Here is an 18,466-nt window from a genome sequence, read left to right as displayed (position 1 = left end):
GTTACACCAGCTCCACTGGCTGCCAATTAGCTTCCGAGCACAATTCAAAGTGCTGGTGTTAACCTATAAAGCCCTAAACGACTCCGGCCCTGTTTACCTCTCCGAACGTATTCTCCCCTATGAACCATCAAGATTATTAAGATCGTCTGGAGAGGCCCTGCTCTCGGTCCCACCGGCCTTGCAAGCGCGTCTGGTGGGGACGAGGGACAGGGCCCTCTCGGTGGTGGCCCCGCGACTCTGGAACTCTCTCCCACTGGAGATCAGAACCGTCCCTTCTATCCTGACATTCAGGAAACAGGTGAAGACGTAGTTATGGAGACAGGGTTTCGATGAATGAGATAACACCCTAAGATTTGGATGGAAGATGATGTATATTCGATTTTAGTATGACAACTGACCACCATAGTTTTAAATATATTTGTTATTTTAATGTGTTACTGTAATTGTGAACTATGATATTTTTACTGATTGTATGTGTTTTTATGGTTGGAAACCGGGCTGAGTCCCTCAAAGAGGTGAGAAGGTCGGTATAGAAAACTTTGAAATAAATAAATAAATAATAAATTTTTGGGGTTCAGATGATTTCACTTTCTCTCCCTGTGGGAATAGGATTTTGAGAAATGTGGCTTGGTGTAGAAAAAAGAATGGATATAAAGCTTCAATGGAGACAACTTTTCCCCATGATAAAAACTCTTCCAGGAGTGGATTTCCCTTCTTAAAGGGACTTTCTGTTGTCTCACCCATTCTCAACTAGGAGTCATTTGCAGGTTGAATGTTTGCAACTTGGGGAGTACTTTTTACTGACATCCAAAGTCTCCTTTCCCTCATCTCTTGGTGGGCCTGACTTCAGCCGTCCTCACAGTGGCCACCCAACCCCCTTGAAAAGGTTGGGACAAGAGCCTCTGATCAATATCTCAGTAACCCAGCGGGTTCTTTAAGGCGCAGGGAATTTCTCTGTAATCCGGACTCACTTGATCAAAGAGTAATTATGAGAACACTGTTGTCATTCTCCTCGCAGGACTTTTGTGCTGCGCACCTGTTTATAGCCAAAGAGATTTGGATCTTTCCCCTCAAACACTCGGCTAATTGAGACGAGGGGCCGCCTTAATCTTTGAGGTGGATCGCAAAGTCTCTGAGACCCAATCGCCAAATATTTGCCCTCGTTTGTCTAAACAGGAGAGATTGTCCAAAGTCAGTGGGCTTTAAAAGGCGGCTGCCCACAAGGCCAAGCATCCCTTGGCTCCCTGTCATCCCTCCCGTCCGCCCCGCTTTCCCCAATTAAGGAATGTAATTTAGGATCAGTGGATGGGTCACTTGCGCTGAAAGAATTAGATAATCGTAGACAGAAGCGAGTCTCGGACTTTATTAGTCTTTTAAGCCTTCCTGATTGTTAGCAAAGATCCGGTCAACCTTTAAATAGCTGGTAGGCGAAGGAGAGGATAAGCACCACAGATTTGGGGAGCTGGGGCAGTGGATTAGGGAGCTTAATGCTCTCGTAACCTTTTGTGAATCCGGACAAAAAAAAAATTGAATGCAAGTGTCTCTGAAATTCAGTGTAGTGGGACTGTCCTAATTAATGATCTTGGTTCCTCTTGATGGAAGTATAAGCAAGGCCGGTGCCAATTTCTCTCAACCTGTGAAGGAATGATAGGTTCAAAACAGGGCAGGCCTAAAGCATGTCCTTGCAGAAGGCGAAATGGCACTCCCCGCCGTTTCGTGCTAAATCCTCCCATATTTCCCAGATTTTGGTCATGTCAGGAGCGACTTGAGAAACTGCAAGTCGCTGTCCCCACATGAGGAGCTGGAGCTGATAGAGGGAGCTCATCTGCCTCTCCCCGGATTCGAACCTGCGACCTGTCGGTCTTCAGTCCTGCCGGCACAGGGGTTTAACCCACTGCACCACCGGGGGCTCCTCAACATTAGATGGAACTATGGAACTATGGTCTCCGCATGACATAAAGTAACTGCCTAAACATCTCCATTGGCTTTACAGAATGAAATCAACTATAGTATGGCCATCTATCAAAGAAACCCTTTCCTTGCTTTTGTTTTGCTTGAGGCCATGCGTTTGTTAGTTTATTTGCTGGATGTTTGCCTGCCTCAGAGCCTAAACTTCTCTTCCTACCATAAAAACAAAACAAAATGGCTGGGCATCAGGCCTCTCAACCAGAAATCAAAGCACAGCATGTGTCTGCCTATGAAAACCATACCTTCCTATAGGTGATGTTCCTATCTTTAACAGTTCCTGGACCATGAAGGGGAGACCAGGATAAATACCACTTTAAATACATTCTGATGTCTCCAGCATGCCTACCTGATCTTTTTACAAGCTGCTTGCTAGCATTTTTGTTCACCTCTTCCCTCATTGTTTCATGGTGCAATGATGCTAGCCAATTGTAAAGGTTATACGCCAATTGTACAGGGCTGCCACCAATTTGCAAAGTCTGCACACTCCAGTTGTACAATTGTGCTAATTGTGAAGGTGCTGCAATTCCAACAACAGACAGGGTATAGGGTTTTTAACCTTAAAGAACCCACCCACTGTCACCAACTGTAATGTCTGTTCTTAAATTCTGCCACCAGTTATGCAGGTGTGGATGATTATAAATGTAATTCAGATAACTGCCACCAACGTGAGGTATTGCCGATGAGAACTGGTTCCCCAGACGCAGAGAAATGGAGATGACATGGTCTTCAAACAAAAGTTAATAAGTTTATTTTGTACAAAGCGTATGGTTGCAGGCTGTAAATTTACTTGGAATAACTTAGAGAACTTTGAATGTAACTTGGTTTGCAATACAGTTCACACTTCTGGATGATACAACTTGTAATTGACTTTTACTGTGGTGAAGTACTTTATTGAACAATGTTTCTTAATGTGAATAGCCTTCTGATTTGATCTCTTCTTGATCAAACCCCAGATCTCTAGTTCTTTCCTAACTAGTGATCTAAACAAGCTTCCCTTAGTCCTCTCTGACTAATGAAACTAATTAGGTTTCCCCCTTCAGCCTTCCTAGACTGAAGAAACCTCTGGCTATTCACACACACTGCTTCTCCACTCTCCACTCTCCTCTCTCAACTGCTAACTCTGACTCCAAACCCCCCAACTCTCAACTGAACTGCTTCTTTTCAAAGACGCAGATAACATTCTCTTGCTAGGCTCCGCCCACTTCTCCTCCTCCTGCCTGATGTCCTTGGCAACGCCACTGTGGATACAACCAGTTAGCTCTAGCTTCAGCTACTGTTACCAAAACAAATATATTCTAACAGTTAAACATATACACAGTATCAATGACTTCTGTACACATGGGTTCAAAGGAGGTCAAACAAGAACTGCAGGGCTTTTGCTTTCTATGAACCAAAGCATTAAAATAAAGATTTTTGTGTTTCTGACACCATGCACACTGGGACAATATAGTATGCAGTCCCACTGGATGATCAAACCACTGCCAGAAGGGACAGAGTGTTTCATCTATGCTGACGATCGTGCCATCACCATCCAAGCAGGGAGCTTTGAAATGGTTGAACAGAAGCTCTCCAAAGCTTTAGGTGCTCCTACTGCCTATTACAGGGAAAACCAGCTGATTCCTAATGCATCTAAAATGCAGGCGTGTGCTTTTTGTCTTAAGAACAGACAAGCATCTGAGTATTACCTGGGATATAATCCCACTGGAGCATTGCAGCACACCCCAATACCTGAGAGTCACTCTGGACCAGTGGTTCTCAACCTTTCTAATGCTGTGACCCCTTAATACAGTTCCTCATGTTGCGGTGACCCCCAACCATAATATTATTTTTGTTGCTACTTCACAACTACAATTTTGCTACGGTTATGAATCATAATATAAATATCTGATATACAGGATGTATTTTCATCCACGGGATCAAATTTGGCACAAATACATGATATGCCCCAATTTGAATACTGGTGGGGTTGGCAGGGGATTGATGTTGTCATTTGGGAGTTGTAGTTGCTGGGATTTACCTACAATCAAAGAGCATTATGAACTCCAACAATTGAACCAATCTTGCCACACAGAACTCCCTTGAACAACAGAAAATACTGGAAGGGTTTGGTGGGCATTGACCTTGAGGTTTGGAGTTGTAGTTCACCGACATCCATAGAACACTATGGACTCACACAATGATGGATCTGGACCAAACTTGCCATGAGTACTCAACATGCCCAATGTGAATGAACACTGAATGTGAATGAACACTGGAGGAGTTTGGGGAAATAGACCTTGGCATTTGAGAGTTTTAGTTGCTGGGATTTATTGTTCACCTACAATAAAAGATCATTCTGATCCCCACCAATGATAGAGTTGGGCCAAACTTCCCACATGGAACCTCTATGACCAACAGAAAATACTACGTTTTTGGATGGTCTTTGGCGACCCCACTGAAACCCCTTCGTGACCTCCCCCCCCAGGGGTCCCGACCCCCAGGTTGAGAACCACTGCTCTGGACCATGCTCTGACTTACAAGAAGGACTGTATGAATATCAAACAAAAAGTGGATGCTAGAAATATAGATGCTGACAGGCACAACCTGAGTAAGGACAAAGGCAGTGACATCTCCGGCCCATCCTCTGTATGGATATCAGCCAGCATGCCAATGCCTTAAATAAAGAAATAGCTTCCTAAGATCTACAGAGATACTCACAGGAATGCATCAGTAAGTGAGAGTCCCAAAGTGGCAGACTAAAATCCAGAAACTCTAGCAAAACAACAGAGAAGAAACAATCTGGGGCATCTAATCACCTCTCAGCAAAAGATTGCCTCAAGCACTGCCAGGTCATCAAATGCTAATCAAGGTAGTCAGTTGAAACATTCACACCTAGCTCCAGCAGACAAAAGTCCTTTGTCCCACCCTGGTCATTCCACAGATATATAAACCCTTTTTCCTAGTTCCAACAGACCTCACTACCTCTGAGGATGCTTGCCATAGATGCAGGCGAAACTTCAGGAGAGAATGCCTCTAGAACATGGTCATATAAAAACCTACAACAACCCAGTAAAACCCAGAACCTCAATCTGTGACTGATAAAGAGACTGGATGAGAGACTCCCCCCCCCCCCCCCGGCATACAGAAGAGTGGGTGACTTGGAAAGCACTATACTAAACCAGCTACACTCTGGCACCACGAGATGCAGAGCCAACCTTAAGAAATGGGGCGATAAAGTGGAGTCCACGACATGCGAGTGCGGAGGAGAGCAAACCATAGACCACCTACTACAATGCAACCTAAGCCTCACCACAGCGACAGCAGAGGCACTCCAAGTGGCCAGCTTCTGGTCCAAGAAATGTAGTATAATGCCAAGTTTTTAACTTTGTGGGTTTTTATGCATGATAACTGTATTCTCAATTCGTGTCTGACACAATAAATAAATAGTCCCATTGGATGCCAGTCAAACCCTTTCACACCCAACTACTGGTGGTCCCTATGTAGCTAGAAGACAAGCAGCATTTTGTACAGAGTTTGCAACAGATGGGCTTGAGAAGCAGTGCATGGAGATAAAGAACTTGGAACAAAGAAAAGAAGGAGGCTGAACCAGCTCCAAGATCTAGGGATGGTTTGCAATCTCAGGGAATCTTTTCTCCATATTTTTCAATTCGGGACAAGGGTCGAGAGCTTCAGCTGCAGCGTGGGTGAAGCAATTCAACTGCAAAGTTTCCAAAGGAAAAGGGATACGCTGCGTAGAATTCCTAAATGGTAAATTAGCCAGTCTAAATAATCCTGTTAGGAGAAATCTTTATCATTTGGGGATGGGGAGAGTGTTAGTACACCCCTCCTCTCTCTCTTTCCCTTCCAGAGATAACTTAAAGCTTTTGAGGGGATTATGGTTTCTGTATGGAGAGGTTTATGGACATGTCATGTGTCTGTATTTTCCAAAGGCAGTGTGGAACTAATGCTGTTAAAAAGCAGGTTACTCTGTCTAAACAGAGGGCAAGAATACTGACCAACCTCTTCCACCTTTTGGGTCACGAACCTTCAACATTACTTGATCTGGCAGGATAGAGCCATTGACCAAATATCAAAAGGTGTCCAAGTTTATTTTCGCCATGTTTGAGTTTGGAAAGGCCTAGCAAAAACACACACATGCAAAATACTTGTACATGTATTACATGCACAATTCAGTTAGGAAATTCCCCTAGACAGTTTGCTATACATTATTGCAATCAGGCCCTAGATGGTTTGCTATATATTATTACAATCAGGCCATCTCTGCAAACAATGACAAAACATGTACATGTAAAAGACTTATATATGTATAAAGTGTATATCGCAGCAGACATTCCCCTGCATATTTTGCTATATGTTATCATCTCTAGGTCATCTGCAAGCAACAGATCATTTATAAATATCTATGTATTGATTCTATATCTATTCTAATGTTCTCTTTCTCTTTCTTTCTCTCTCTCTCTCTCTCTATATATATATAGAGAGAGAGGGGGGAGAGGGGGGGAGGGGGGAGGGAGGGGGGGAGAGGGAGAGAGAGAGAGAGAGAGAGAGAGAAAGTCAGTGTTTACATGTATGTGATGAAGTATGTATGTGGGTGACTATTTTTCTGACATCCCCACAAATGACAGATCTGGACCAAACTTGACACACATACCTTCCATGACACATTGTACATCCTGTTGAGGTTTGGGGGAAGGTGGACCATGGACAATGGGATTTTGAGTATCTTCACGCACTTCTACAGACTGCTGCAAACCCTATCAGTCACGGATATGGACCAAACTTCGCACACAGACCCCCTATGACCCATTTTACATCCTAGTGAGGTTTGGGGAATGAAGGACCATGGATGATGAGGTTTGCAGTATCTTCGCCCACATCCAGAAATTGCTGCAAACCCCATCAGCCACGGATATGGATCACACATGACACATTTTATGTCCTGGTGTAGTTTGGAGGAGAATGGATCACGGACAATGGCATTTGCAGTATCTTCGCCCACATCCAGAGACTGCTGCAAACCATGGATTTCCACCGGTTTCTAATGCTGTTCATAACATCCAAATACAAACAAAGTCTGGGCATCGATGGGTACCCAAGCTAGTTTTCAAATAAGAAAAACCATCCCTGGAACTCAACTCTATGTACATATTTAATCCTCACAGAGCAAAACGTTGTTCTCATAGTTGGCCTCCCATAGCTATTAGCTAAGCCGGTGGTTCTCAACCTGTGGGTGCCCAGATGTTTTGGCCTTCAACTCCCAGAAATCCTAAGAGCTGGTAAACTGGCTGTGATTTCTGGGAGTTGTAGACCAAAACACCTGGGGACCCACTGGTTGAGAATCACTGAGCTAAGTCAAGCCTCAGCTAGCAGAATCCAGTCAACACCTGATACACCTGTGCCGATTCAGTGCATTGCTGCCACCTACCCTGAGCAAGGTCTGCTGAACAGGCTGCCTTAAGACCTGTTTTGAGTTATCATGCAAGCAATCGCTCATTAGTTAGGTTGCTGGCATTTTATTTATGCTTCCGGGGCTAGGAACACCACAACGCTGCAAATTCCAGTTCTGCCAGGATCAGGTAGTGGCCATTCCCTGTTCTTTCCTATGTGTCAGGAGTTGTGTTCCTTTCTAAGGTATCCCACAGTGGAATACCCTATGCTCTGCACCAGCTGTTTTCAAGACACCCATTTCAGGCAGAATTTTGAGATAGCAGTGGGTTTCCTTCCAAAATTGTCATTTCACACCCTTGAGCTCGTCTTCATTAGAAGATGGAGCAGACTTACATTTGGAGGAGTCACAGCAGGTGCCCGGACACCAGCCTAGTCTTCCTACTGTTCAGGAGATAAGATCAGAAGAAAAGCTGGAGCAGAGGATTCTGGTTCCTATAGCATTGGTGCAAATACAGGGAGGTTCCAAAATCCTAGAGAAATTCAACCACACCTGTCCACAATCCACAGAGTATCTCAAGGAAATGCAAACTTGCTTTGGAATGTAATAATGTACTTTTTCACGGGCATGCTTCCAATTCTATAACAGTTTTGATGATGTGGCTTGTTGTAGGTTTTTCCGGGCTATATGGCCATGTTCTAGAGGCATTTTCTCCTGACGTTTCGCCTGCATCTATGGCAAGCATCCTCAGAGGTAGTGAGGTCTGTTGGAAGTAGGACAATGAGTTTATATATCTGTGGAATGACCATGGTGGGACAAAGGACTTTTGTCTGCTGGAGCTAGGTGTGAATGTTTCAACTAAGCACCTTGATTAGCATTTAATGTTTGAACTGACCACCTTGATTAGCATTTAATGGCTTGGAAGTGATGAACCAACCTGGACACAGCATATTATTTGAGAACACAGAAATGCTGGACCACTCTCACAACCACCATGCCAGAAAACACAGAGAAGCCATTGAAATCCACAAGCATATGGACAATTTCAACAGAAAGGAAGAAACCATGAAAATGAACAAAATCTGGCTACCAGTATTAAAAAAACACAAAAATTACAACAGCCAAACAACAGAGAGTAAACAATCAGGCACATCAAATCACTCTCAACAAAAGATTCCCCTCAGGCACTTCCAAGACATTAAATGCTAATCAAGGTGGTCAGTTGAAACATTCACACCTAGCTCCAGCAGACAAAAGTCCTTTGTCCCACCCTGGTCACTCCACAGATATATAAACCCATTTTCCTACTGCCAACAGACCTCACTACCTCTGAGGATGCTTGCCATAGATGCAGGCGAAACATCAGGAGAAAATGCCTCTAGAACATGACCATATAGCTCAGAAAAACCTACAACAACCCAGTGATTCCGGCCATGAAAGCCTTCGACAATACAGTTTTGATGATAATGTATTGATTGATGTGCTTTTAGCAATATGAGCTTCATATCTGTTTTAACTTCTGCAAGCCACCTTAGTTAGGCCCACAGCTGGGAAAAGGGCAAGATATAATGATAACAACAGGAATTCAAAAGGTCTACTTGAAAACACAGACCTGCTACTGGAAAGAACTCAGAAATTAATGCAAGATAGTCTATGTAGCAGGGTCTAAGCTTGCATTCCCCTTGTAGGACACCATTGCCATACTTTCTGTGTTCCTCAATTTGTAAATTTTAGAGACATGCCCATTTTCTTGTATCTCTGCTAAACAAAGAGGGAACTTTGAGCATTCCAATCACCAAAGCATGGCTAATGTTGTTCAGCTGTATGGCAGCACCATCTTGTGGGAGCAGAAAAACAATGCAACACAAATACAGAAAGTGAACCTCATCCAACATGAACATGAGTGGCATCCAAGCCCTTAGCCAGAAAATTTTTTTGGGAGGGGTTGAAACTCCCCCCCCCCCCCCTCATATGAATTTTCAGGTCTGTATCTCCTGATCTGGCACAAGATCTCAACAAGACCCTGAAATGACCAGGTCCTGAAACTTTGCTCCCTCTTTAAGTTGGTACTTGTTGGCCACAAAGGATAATAGTTCCCACAATTTCTTCGGCTTTCTTCTTATTTCCTTTATCATGATGACGGGTTAGATCAAGGCATTTTCCAGTGTGAATTAATTAGCAAGAAGCCAAGCACAAGTTGTTCTGATGGCACTCTGTTTTGGGGTTTATTTATGTATTTATCAACCAGACAATTGTATTACATTTTTAACAATTTTTTAACAAACAGACAAAACAGGCTTTGCAAGTTTGGTAGTTGATTAAATGTCCTTTGATCAGTATCTGGCCACTTGGAGTGCCTTTGGTCTTGCTGCAAAGAGGTTCTCCATTGTGCATGTGGCAGGGTTCAGGTTGCATTGCAGCAGGTGGTCAGTGGTTTGCTCTTCTCCACACTCGCATGTCGTGGATTCCACTTTGTAGCCCCATTTCTGAAGGTTGGCTCTGCATCTCGTGGTGCCAGAGCGCAGTCTATTCAGCGCCTTCCACGTTGCCCAGTTTTCTGTGTGCCCAGGGGGAGTCTCTCATTTGGTATCAGCCATTGATTGAGGTTCTGGGTTTGAGCCTGCCACTTTTGGACTCTCGCTTGCTGAGATGTTCCAGCGAGTGTCTCTGTAGATCTTAGAATAACTATTTCTTGATTTAAGTCGTTGACGTGCTGGCTGATACCCAAACAAGAGATGAGCTGGAGATGTCTATGCCTTGGTCCTTTCACTATTGGCTGCTACTTCCCGGCGGGTGTCAGATGGTGCAATACCGGCTAAGCAGTGTAATTGCTCCACTGGTGTAGGGCGCAGACACCCCGTGATAATGCGGCCTCATTAAGAGCCACATCCACTGTTTTAGCATGGTGAGATGTGTTCCACACTGGGCATGCATACTCAGCAGCAGAGTAGCATAGCGCAAGGGAGATGTCTTCACTGCATCTGGTTGTGATCCCCAGGTTGTGTCAGTCAGCTTTTGTATATTGTTTCTAGCACCCAGTTTTGCCTGATGTTCAGGCAGTGCTTCTTGTAGGTAAGAGCACGGTCCAGAGTGACTCCCAGGGATTTGGGTGTGTTGCAATGCTCCAGTGGGATTCCTTCCCAGGTGATCTTTGGAGCTCGGGATGCTTGTCTGTTCTTGAGATGAAAAGCACATGTCTGTATTTCAGATGGATTAGGGATCATCTGGTTTTTCCTGTAATAGGCAGTAAGGGCACGTAGAGCTTCAGAAAGCTTCTGTTCTACCATCTCAAAGCTCCCTGCTTGAGCAGTGATGGCACGATCATCAGCATAGATGAAGCTCTCTGTCTCTTCTGGCGGTGGCTGGTCACTTGTGTAAATGTTGAACATTGATGGAGCAAGCATGCTCCCCTGAGGCAGGCTGTTCTTCTGTTTCCACTATCTGCTTTTCTGGCCCTGGAACTCAACAAAAAAGCTCCTGTTTTGTAGCAGGTTTCCTATGAGGCGGATGAGGTGGTAGTCCTTTGTGATATTATACTTTGGAGTGTCTATAGAAGACTTGCATTGCATTTTCCCATTGCACCAATGGATCTATATAAATGAACGACTCCAAGTTGTTGCACTCCCAGGAGCAGCTGTGGGGGAGGTTCCAGACCAAGCAAAGACCGAAGGCCCAAAGACCTCAATGGCGGAGCAGGCGGAGGATAACAAGGTGCATGTTACAATGGCTGTGAAGGCGGAAGAAGGCTGCAACAAATTGAGAAGCCACAGTCGTTGTGTTAACCGTGCCACTAGATAGAACCTCACTCTGTGAAGACTGTGTGTTGATCAGCTGTGCACTGACCTCCACACATTTTTAAAAAGTCATGCACAGGCATCTTCCAAGAAAAAATAAAAACAAACCAACAAAAGTCCTATGGTGATCAGCGAGTGGCAACAGGGGCAGGACTATGAAATCTGGAAGCCCCTAGTCACAGTCTGGCACATGGGCAGTGAATACGGACTCAGTCGTTTTACCTAAAGGTCTTAGGCTGTTGAGTAGTTTGGCAGCTATATCCATGACTGAGCAGAACTTTTTAGGATCCACTCTGCTCACCCCCACATGGGGAAAGGGCTAGAAAAAGTGCCCTAAACATAGTCTGCCTCTCTTATCCCTGAATTTTGGAACATGGAACATACGGACACTGATGGACAACACTGACAGTGAACACCCCGAGCGCAGAACTGCTATAATTGCAAGGGAGCTGGGATGCTTTAACATCGGCGTAGCAGCACTTCAGGAGACCCGGAGAGCAGGAGATGGACAGCTGAAGGAAGAAAAAGGAGGCTACACCTTCTTCTGGAAAGAACCGCCTGAAGAAGAACAAAGAATACACAGAGTTGGCTTTGCTTTCAGAAACGATCTGGGGAAGCATCTGACCAAAGCACCCACGAACAACTCTCAACTCTCCAAACGGAACTTGTCAAAAACCAACAGGCAACCATCATAAGTGCTTATGTACCAACACTTGATGCTCATGAAGACATCAAGGAAAAATTTTACTGTCAGCTGGACACCGTTCTATCAGAGATACCTAAGGAAGACAAAATCATCCTCCTGGGGGACTTTAATGCAAGAGTCGGGCGAGACTTCGACCTGTGTCCAGGGGTCATAGGAAAAGATGGGGTTGGAAACAGCAACTCGAATGGCATCCTGCTTCTCACCAAATGTGCGGAACACAACCTTGTCATACCCAACAAGCTCTTCTGCCAGAAAAACAAGCTCAAGACACCATGGAAGCACTCCTGTTCAAAGCACTGGCACCTCTTAGACTATGTAATCACATGTGCCAGAGACCATCATGACTTGCTTCTCACAAGAGCCATGATAGGTGCTGGTGACTGCTGGACAGACCACAGGCTAATCCGATCCACGATGGCTATTAAGATTTCCTCCAAATGCTGACTCCAAGGAAGAAGGACAACGCGCAAAATGAACACCCACGCCCTTCAGGAGCCCTCCAAACGAGCCCTTCTCCAAACAGCACTTAAGGGTCATCTACCCATAGAAGAACCCGAAAATGTTGAGGAACATTGGAACAAACTGAAGACCTCCATCATCACAGCCTGCGAAGAAACTATTGGATATCAAACCAAGAAATATCAAGATTGGTTTGATGAAAATGACAACGAGATCCAACAGCTAAGTGACAAGAAAATGAAAGCCTTCCAAGCATGGCAGAGACGTCAACTGTGCTGCTAAGAAAAAGATCTATTCCAGTGCAAAAGCTGAGGTCCAAAGGAGAAGAGAACTCAAGAACATCTGGTGGACAAAGAAGGCTGAAGAAATCCAACACCTGGCAGATACCCATGATGCTCAGGAATTTTCCAAAGAAACCATAATATACAGCCTTTACGCTCATCAGATGGAACCAAACATCTGAAGGACAAAAAATCAATTGTACTACATTGGAAAGAAAACTACCAAAGCCTCCTGAATCGCAGCTCCAAGGTGGCCTCTCACAAATCCTGGAACAACAAAACAGGAATGAGCTTGCAGCATTGCCTAGTTTGGAAGAAGTCAGCAAGGCCACGCTGAGTCCCCCTTGTGGGGAGAAGGGCAGGATATAAATATATGAAATAAATAAATGTCATCAGCCAACAAAGCAATAACAAAGCCAGCGGGCCTAATGGGATCCCTACTGAATACACACACACACACACACACACATATTAAAATGCATTTTATAAAAGATACATATTAAAACGTCTTTCTATAAAATAGGTATTTTTTATTTACTAGCCGTCCCCTGCCACGTGTTGCTGTGCCCCAGTCTGGTGATCTGGAAAATAAAGTAATGAGAAAGTGTTGGTTTCTAATATATGTAATGTCTTTATGCTTGTGGGTAAACAGTATTTCTTGCTTTTTTTGTCAGTGTTGATGTGGAGATTGTCTGGTTTGTCTACTCTGGAACATACAACATATAATTGTCCTTCTTTAGGGGTCCCTTTCAAATCTATGATACTCTATCTGTGCGTGAATCATATATATCTATATCTATGGCTGGATGGCTCTTTGTCAGGAGGCTTTGATTACGTTTTCTTGCCCTGTTGAAGGGAGTTGGACTGGATGGCCTTAAGTATTTTCTGTTGTTCATGGGGGTTCTGTGGGGAAAGTTTGCCCTAATTCTGTCATTGGTTGGATTCGGAATGCTCGTTGATTGTAGGTGAACTATAAATCCCAGTAACTACAACTCCCAAATGTCAAAGTTTATTTCCCCCAAACTCCGTCTGTGTTCATATTTGGTCATATAGAGTATTCATGCCAAATTTGGTCTAGAGTCCACAGTGCTCTCTGGATGTTGGTGAACTACAACTCCAAAACTCAAAGTCAATTCCCACCAAAACTTTCTAGTGTTTCCTGTTGGTCATGGGAGTCCTGTGTGTCCTCCTGTGTGCCACATTTGGTTCAGTTCCATTGGTGGTGGAGTCCAGAATTTTCTTTGAGTTCCACAGCCGAGGGGCCACCACCGAGAAGGCCCAGTCTCTCTTTCCCACCAGTTGCACTTGTGAGGATGTTGGGACAGAGAGCAGGGCCTCCTCAGCCAGTCTTAAAGTTCTTGTAGGCTCATAGAAAGAGATACGTTCGGATAGGTATTCTGGACCAGAACCATATAGAGCTTTATAGTCCTATACATATTAAAATACACAAAACAGACATTAAACAAAGGACAAAAGTTTGAAATCCATGCTTAAAAACTGGATGAGATAGCATTTGTTTATTTGAGTTGATTTTACCCTGCTTTTTCCCCACACCAAGGCAAGACTTTAAAAAATTAAGATTGGATCTTAAGAAAATTAAGACCCTATCGATTTTTTATCGCAACCTGATTATCTAAAACTGTCAGCAATAAAACCCTATTTATAAATATAACATACATATTGAAAACCATTAATTAACAGCATTGGGGAGGGGGAGGGGAAAAGGGCCCCATCTGCACTGTCCATTTAGTCCAGTTCAAAACTAGCAAACTGCAACAAGCAAAACACAAACTCCCACTGAAGTGGATGAAATAAAGCCTTTTAATGCACATCAGTGCTCTGTGGTTTGTATAATCAAACTGTTTCCAGGATGTCCCATGTAATCATCTGCACAATACTGGTTTGAAATTGCATTAAATGGTCATTGTAGATGAGGCAACTATATATATGTAGTTAGAATCATAGAATCATAGAGTTGGAAGAGACCTCATGGGCCATCCAGTCCAACCCCGTTCTGCCAAGAAGCAGGAATATTGCATTCAAAACACCCCTGGGAGATGGCCATCCAGCCTCTGTTTAAAAGCTTCCAAAGAAGGAGCCTCCACCACACTCCGGGGCAGAGAGTTCCACTGCTGAACGGCTCTCACAGTCAGGAAGTTCTTCCTCATGTTCAGATGGAATCTCCTGACTACTGAACTAGACCTTTTGACTATGGAGTTATCTTGAACCTGCAACAATGTTTGCTATTTTTGTTTTATATTCTGTAGCTGAGTGCAATCTTTATGTTTTATATTTTGGACTATTAAAACAGCCAGAAAGTAAGTGTTGTTTTAATTAAATTGTTTTATACAAACTGGGTTTTGTTTGGTTCATCTCTGCCTAAATAAGGCAGAGCTCTGGCATCACAACAGTGTACTATAATCTGCTCTGAGTTCCCTCAGGGAGATAGAGCAGAATATAAATAAAGCACATTATTATTATTATTATTATTATTATTATTATTATTACCCCAAATATACCAGAACTTTGCATACTCAGTTCTTCTGAGTGTGCAAAGTGTTTCATGGACATCATTTGAGTAACTTTTCCAGCAGCATTCCCAAGTAAGCCATCAACACAGAAGACACCAGGTTCAAAGAAGAGGCTCTTAGATAAATCTATGAATAAGGGAAGATTTTAACTCATGCCCAGATACCATGATTCAAAGTCAAAGCAGTGGCCTGAAATGCTTAGGATCTTCACAATCTTCAGGTGGTTCTCTTGCCCTTTTCTTTGACTCCTTATTTTGCGGCATTTGAACCACGTGTTCTTCTTCATGAGCCTGGAGGTGAAATATATCTTCTGGTTCACACTTAAATTCTTCTGTCGCACTTTTGGGATCCAGCGATGCCATAGTTTTAGAAATGCAGCCATCTCTCTGAAATCAAACAAATATATTACACTCATCTGTTCACCTAATGGAGAGGAAGGCCAATTTACCTAATATGATCAAGTTGATACAGTTTAAAATGATGGGGTCATTAGGCTGGGCTTAAGAGGACTTGGATCTTGCCAGTGCAAGTGGGGCTAGGGTAGTTCAGCAGGTTAAATCGCTAGCTGCAGAAAAACTTGCCAACCAGAAGGTTGGCAGTTTAAAGCTGTGGGTCAGCGTGAGCTTCCACTGTCAGCCCTAGCTCCTGCCAACCTAGCAGTTCAAAAACATGCAATGTGAGTAGATCAATAGGTACCACCTCGGTGGGAAGGTGTTTTGGTTTATTTTGAGAAACTGCAAGTCGCTTCTGGTGTGAGAGAATTGGCCGTCTGCAAGGACGGTGCCCGGGGGACACCTGGATGTTTTGATGTTTTATCCTCCTTGTGGGAGGCTTCTCTCATGTCCCCGCATGAGGAGCTGGAGCTGATAGAGGGAGCTCATCCATGCTCTCCCCGGATTCGAACCTGCGACTTGTCGGTCTTCAGTCCTGCCGGCACAGGGGTTTAACCAACTGTGCTACCGGATGGGAAGGTAAAAGGCGCCCATGCAGCCATGCCAGCAAAACACAACCAGGAAGGTCTATGGACACCAGGCTCCTTGGCATGGAATAATGGAACCAGAGCACCTCCCCATGGCTAGAGGTGAGCATTGCCACCAGACACAGGAAACAGAAAGGGAAACCTTTGCCTTTGTTTGTGTATTGCATGTCCAGTGCAAGTATGATAGATACGTTTTATTGATTGGCCTATTGGCCGTATCAAAACATTTAACACATAACACAATTAACACATAGTCATACATAGTCATACATACAACATACAACTCTCGGTATAAAAGGAGTTAAAATAAACAAGCTGTCAACAGGATCTCGTTCAGATCAAATGTCTGCGTCACCTCCACAGTTTACCCCAATTGATTCTAAATGTGCAATTCTTAGCTGTGTTGCTTTGAATAGAAAAAAGGCTGTTTTGTGTGTTATTTTAGGGTTCTGCCCGGCCAACAAAAATGAGGTTTTAATATATGGGTCCCAGTGTGTTTTTTGAATAATGTATGGTCCAAGGCAATGGTCTCTCTCTTTCTTATACAGCTCACAGTTGAACAATACATGTGTGATATCCTCCACCTCTGGTGCTCCACAAATACAAAATCGTTCGTTGTATGGGACTTGATTAAACCTTCCGTGCTTGTCCATTGTATCCAGCTGTTCAAAACGAGCTCTGGTAAATACCCTCCTAAGGTGTTTAGGCATTTCTGTTTTTAGATATCGAGCAGTTTGGAAAGTATGTTTAAAGCGGCCTAACCATTTCAGTGAGCCAGCTTTACTGAGGGTAGCGATATCTTTTTGGCCTTCTATATCCAATACTCGTTGAGCAACTATTTTTGGGTCTAACACTTCTAAGAGATTCGGATACCGAGTCGGAAGTCCACAGCTCCTGATGTATTTTGTCAGGAGAACTAACCAAGAGGTCTGATGTTGATTTTCTATCTGCTCTAACAGGCACAGTTTGGGGAGTCTATCATTTTCCATGGCCATCAGTTTTGTCCAGTAGTTGTAGGCCCTGATTTTGGATAAGCCATCCACTGTGTGTACTCCCAGTTCCGCTCTTACTGCGGCAGCTGGGGTCGTCCTGTCCACTCCTAGGAAACTTCGCAGGTGCTGTGATTGTGATTGCTCTAATAATGGTATCTGGTTTAGACCCCAAACTTCAGCTCCGTACAAGAGCATGGGAGTAACCTTTGCTTTATATACTTTGAGAAGTGGGTCTAAGGATCCTGGTTGGTTGTGATTTGTCAGTTTAAGTAGTTGATTTGCACGCACTCTTGCCCTAACTGAACTTTTTTGATGGTGTGGTAGCCAAGAGCCGGTCTCAGAAAAAACAATTCCCAGATATGTGAAAGTGCAAACTTGCTCTATTGGTTCATCATCCAGGAACCATCTATGTCTGTTACGTCGTTTGCCAAATACCATTGTTTTTGACTTTGATTTATTAATAGTTAGGGCGTTGTTATGACAATAGGAATTAAACCTTCTCAGCAGTCTACGTAGCCCAACTTGCGAATATGATAGTAAAATCATATCGTCGGCATATAGAAGGATGTTGAAATGTGTATTGCACAGCTTAGGCATGTGTACCTCTGGGTCCTTCAACTGTTCGGGGAGATCATTTACGTATAAGCTGAATAACAGTGGTGCTAATATACACCCTTGTCTGACCCCTTTGTATGTTTCTATACTATTTGTCATGGCTCCTTGCATCCCAAGTCGCACTTTCAGGTAGGTGCTCGTGTAAAGTGCCTTGATTAGTGCCAGCAGTCTGGGTTCCATATTGAGATCCGTTAGTTTCTTCCATAACGTCTCTCTATTTACAGTGTCAAATGCTGCACTAAGATCTATAAAGGCGGCATACAGTTGTTTCCCTCTGCTGACATAATTTGCAATTGTATGATTTAAAACAAAGCAATTGTCAATAGTTGATCTGCTCTGTCTAAAGCCAGCCTGTTCTTCGGCGAGGATATGTTTTTCTTTTACCCAACATTCAACTCTGTTCAGGAGATATCTGGCATATATCTTGGCCACAATATCAATTAGGCTAATTGGCCTGTAGGAGCCAGGGTCTTTTTTGTTCCCTTTTTTGTTCCCTTTTTTGGATGTGAGGGCGATCTGGCTGCGACATCTGTCACCCCATTGATCGCCAGGGTTGATTCGGCATGTCATTGTTCACTGTATAAAAGGCATTGATTGTTTGCCTACATATGTGTGTATGTCATGTATCATTTTCCGCAGTTGGTGGTGGTAGGCCTAGCAGTTGGTGATGGAAGGGTTAATGTAAGTCTTAGTTCTAAATGGTTGAGTAATCTGTAAGTAAGCATTCATGGGTGAAAGCAATTAAGGAAGGAGAT

General features: G+C 43.7%; 1 protein-coding gene across 4 annotated transcripts in view; it reads right to left on the bottom strand.

Annotated features, from left to right (window-relative positions):
* Window positions 1-14,070: 14,070 nt before the first annotated feature.
* LOC132762554 (protein FAM169B-like) overlaps window positions 14,071-18,466 on the bottom strand; it is a 55,079-nt gene continuing 50,683 nt past the window's right edge. For all 4 annotated transcript variants that reach the window (XM_060755646.2, XM_067471304.1, XM_060755647.2 and 1 more), the window contains one exon: window positions 14,071-15,511. In XM_060755646.2, coding sequence (XP_060611629.2) covers window positions 15,302-15,511 — 210 coding nt within the window. In that variant the 3' untranslated portion in view covers window positions 14,071-15,301. The remainder of the gene's footprint in view (window positions 15,512-18,466) is intronic.

Source organism: Anolis sagrei, chromosome 9, assembly GCF_037176765.1.
Source record: "Anolis sagrei isolate rAnoSag1 chromosome 9, rAnoSag1.mat, whole genome shotgun sequence".
Taxonomy (NCBI): domain Eukaryota; kingdom Metazoa; phylum Chordata; class Lepidosauria; order Squamata; family Dactyloidae; genus Anolis; species Anolis sagrei.
Note: the sequence above shows the minus strand (reverse complement) of the source record. Positions and strands in the feature narration are given on the sequence as shown.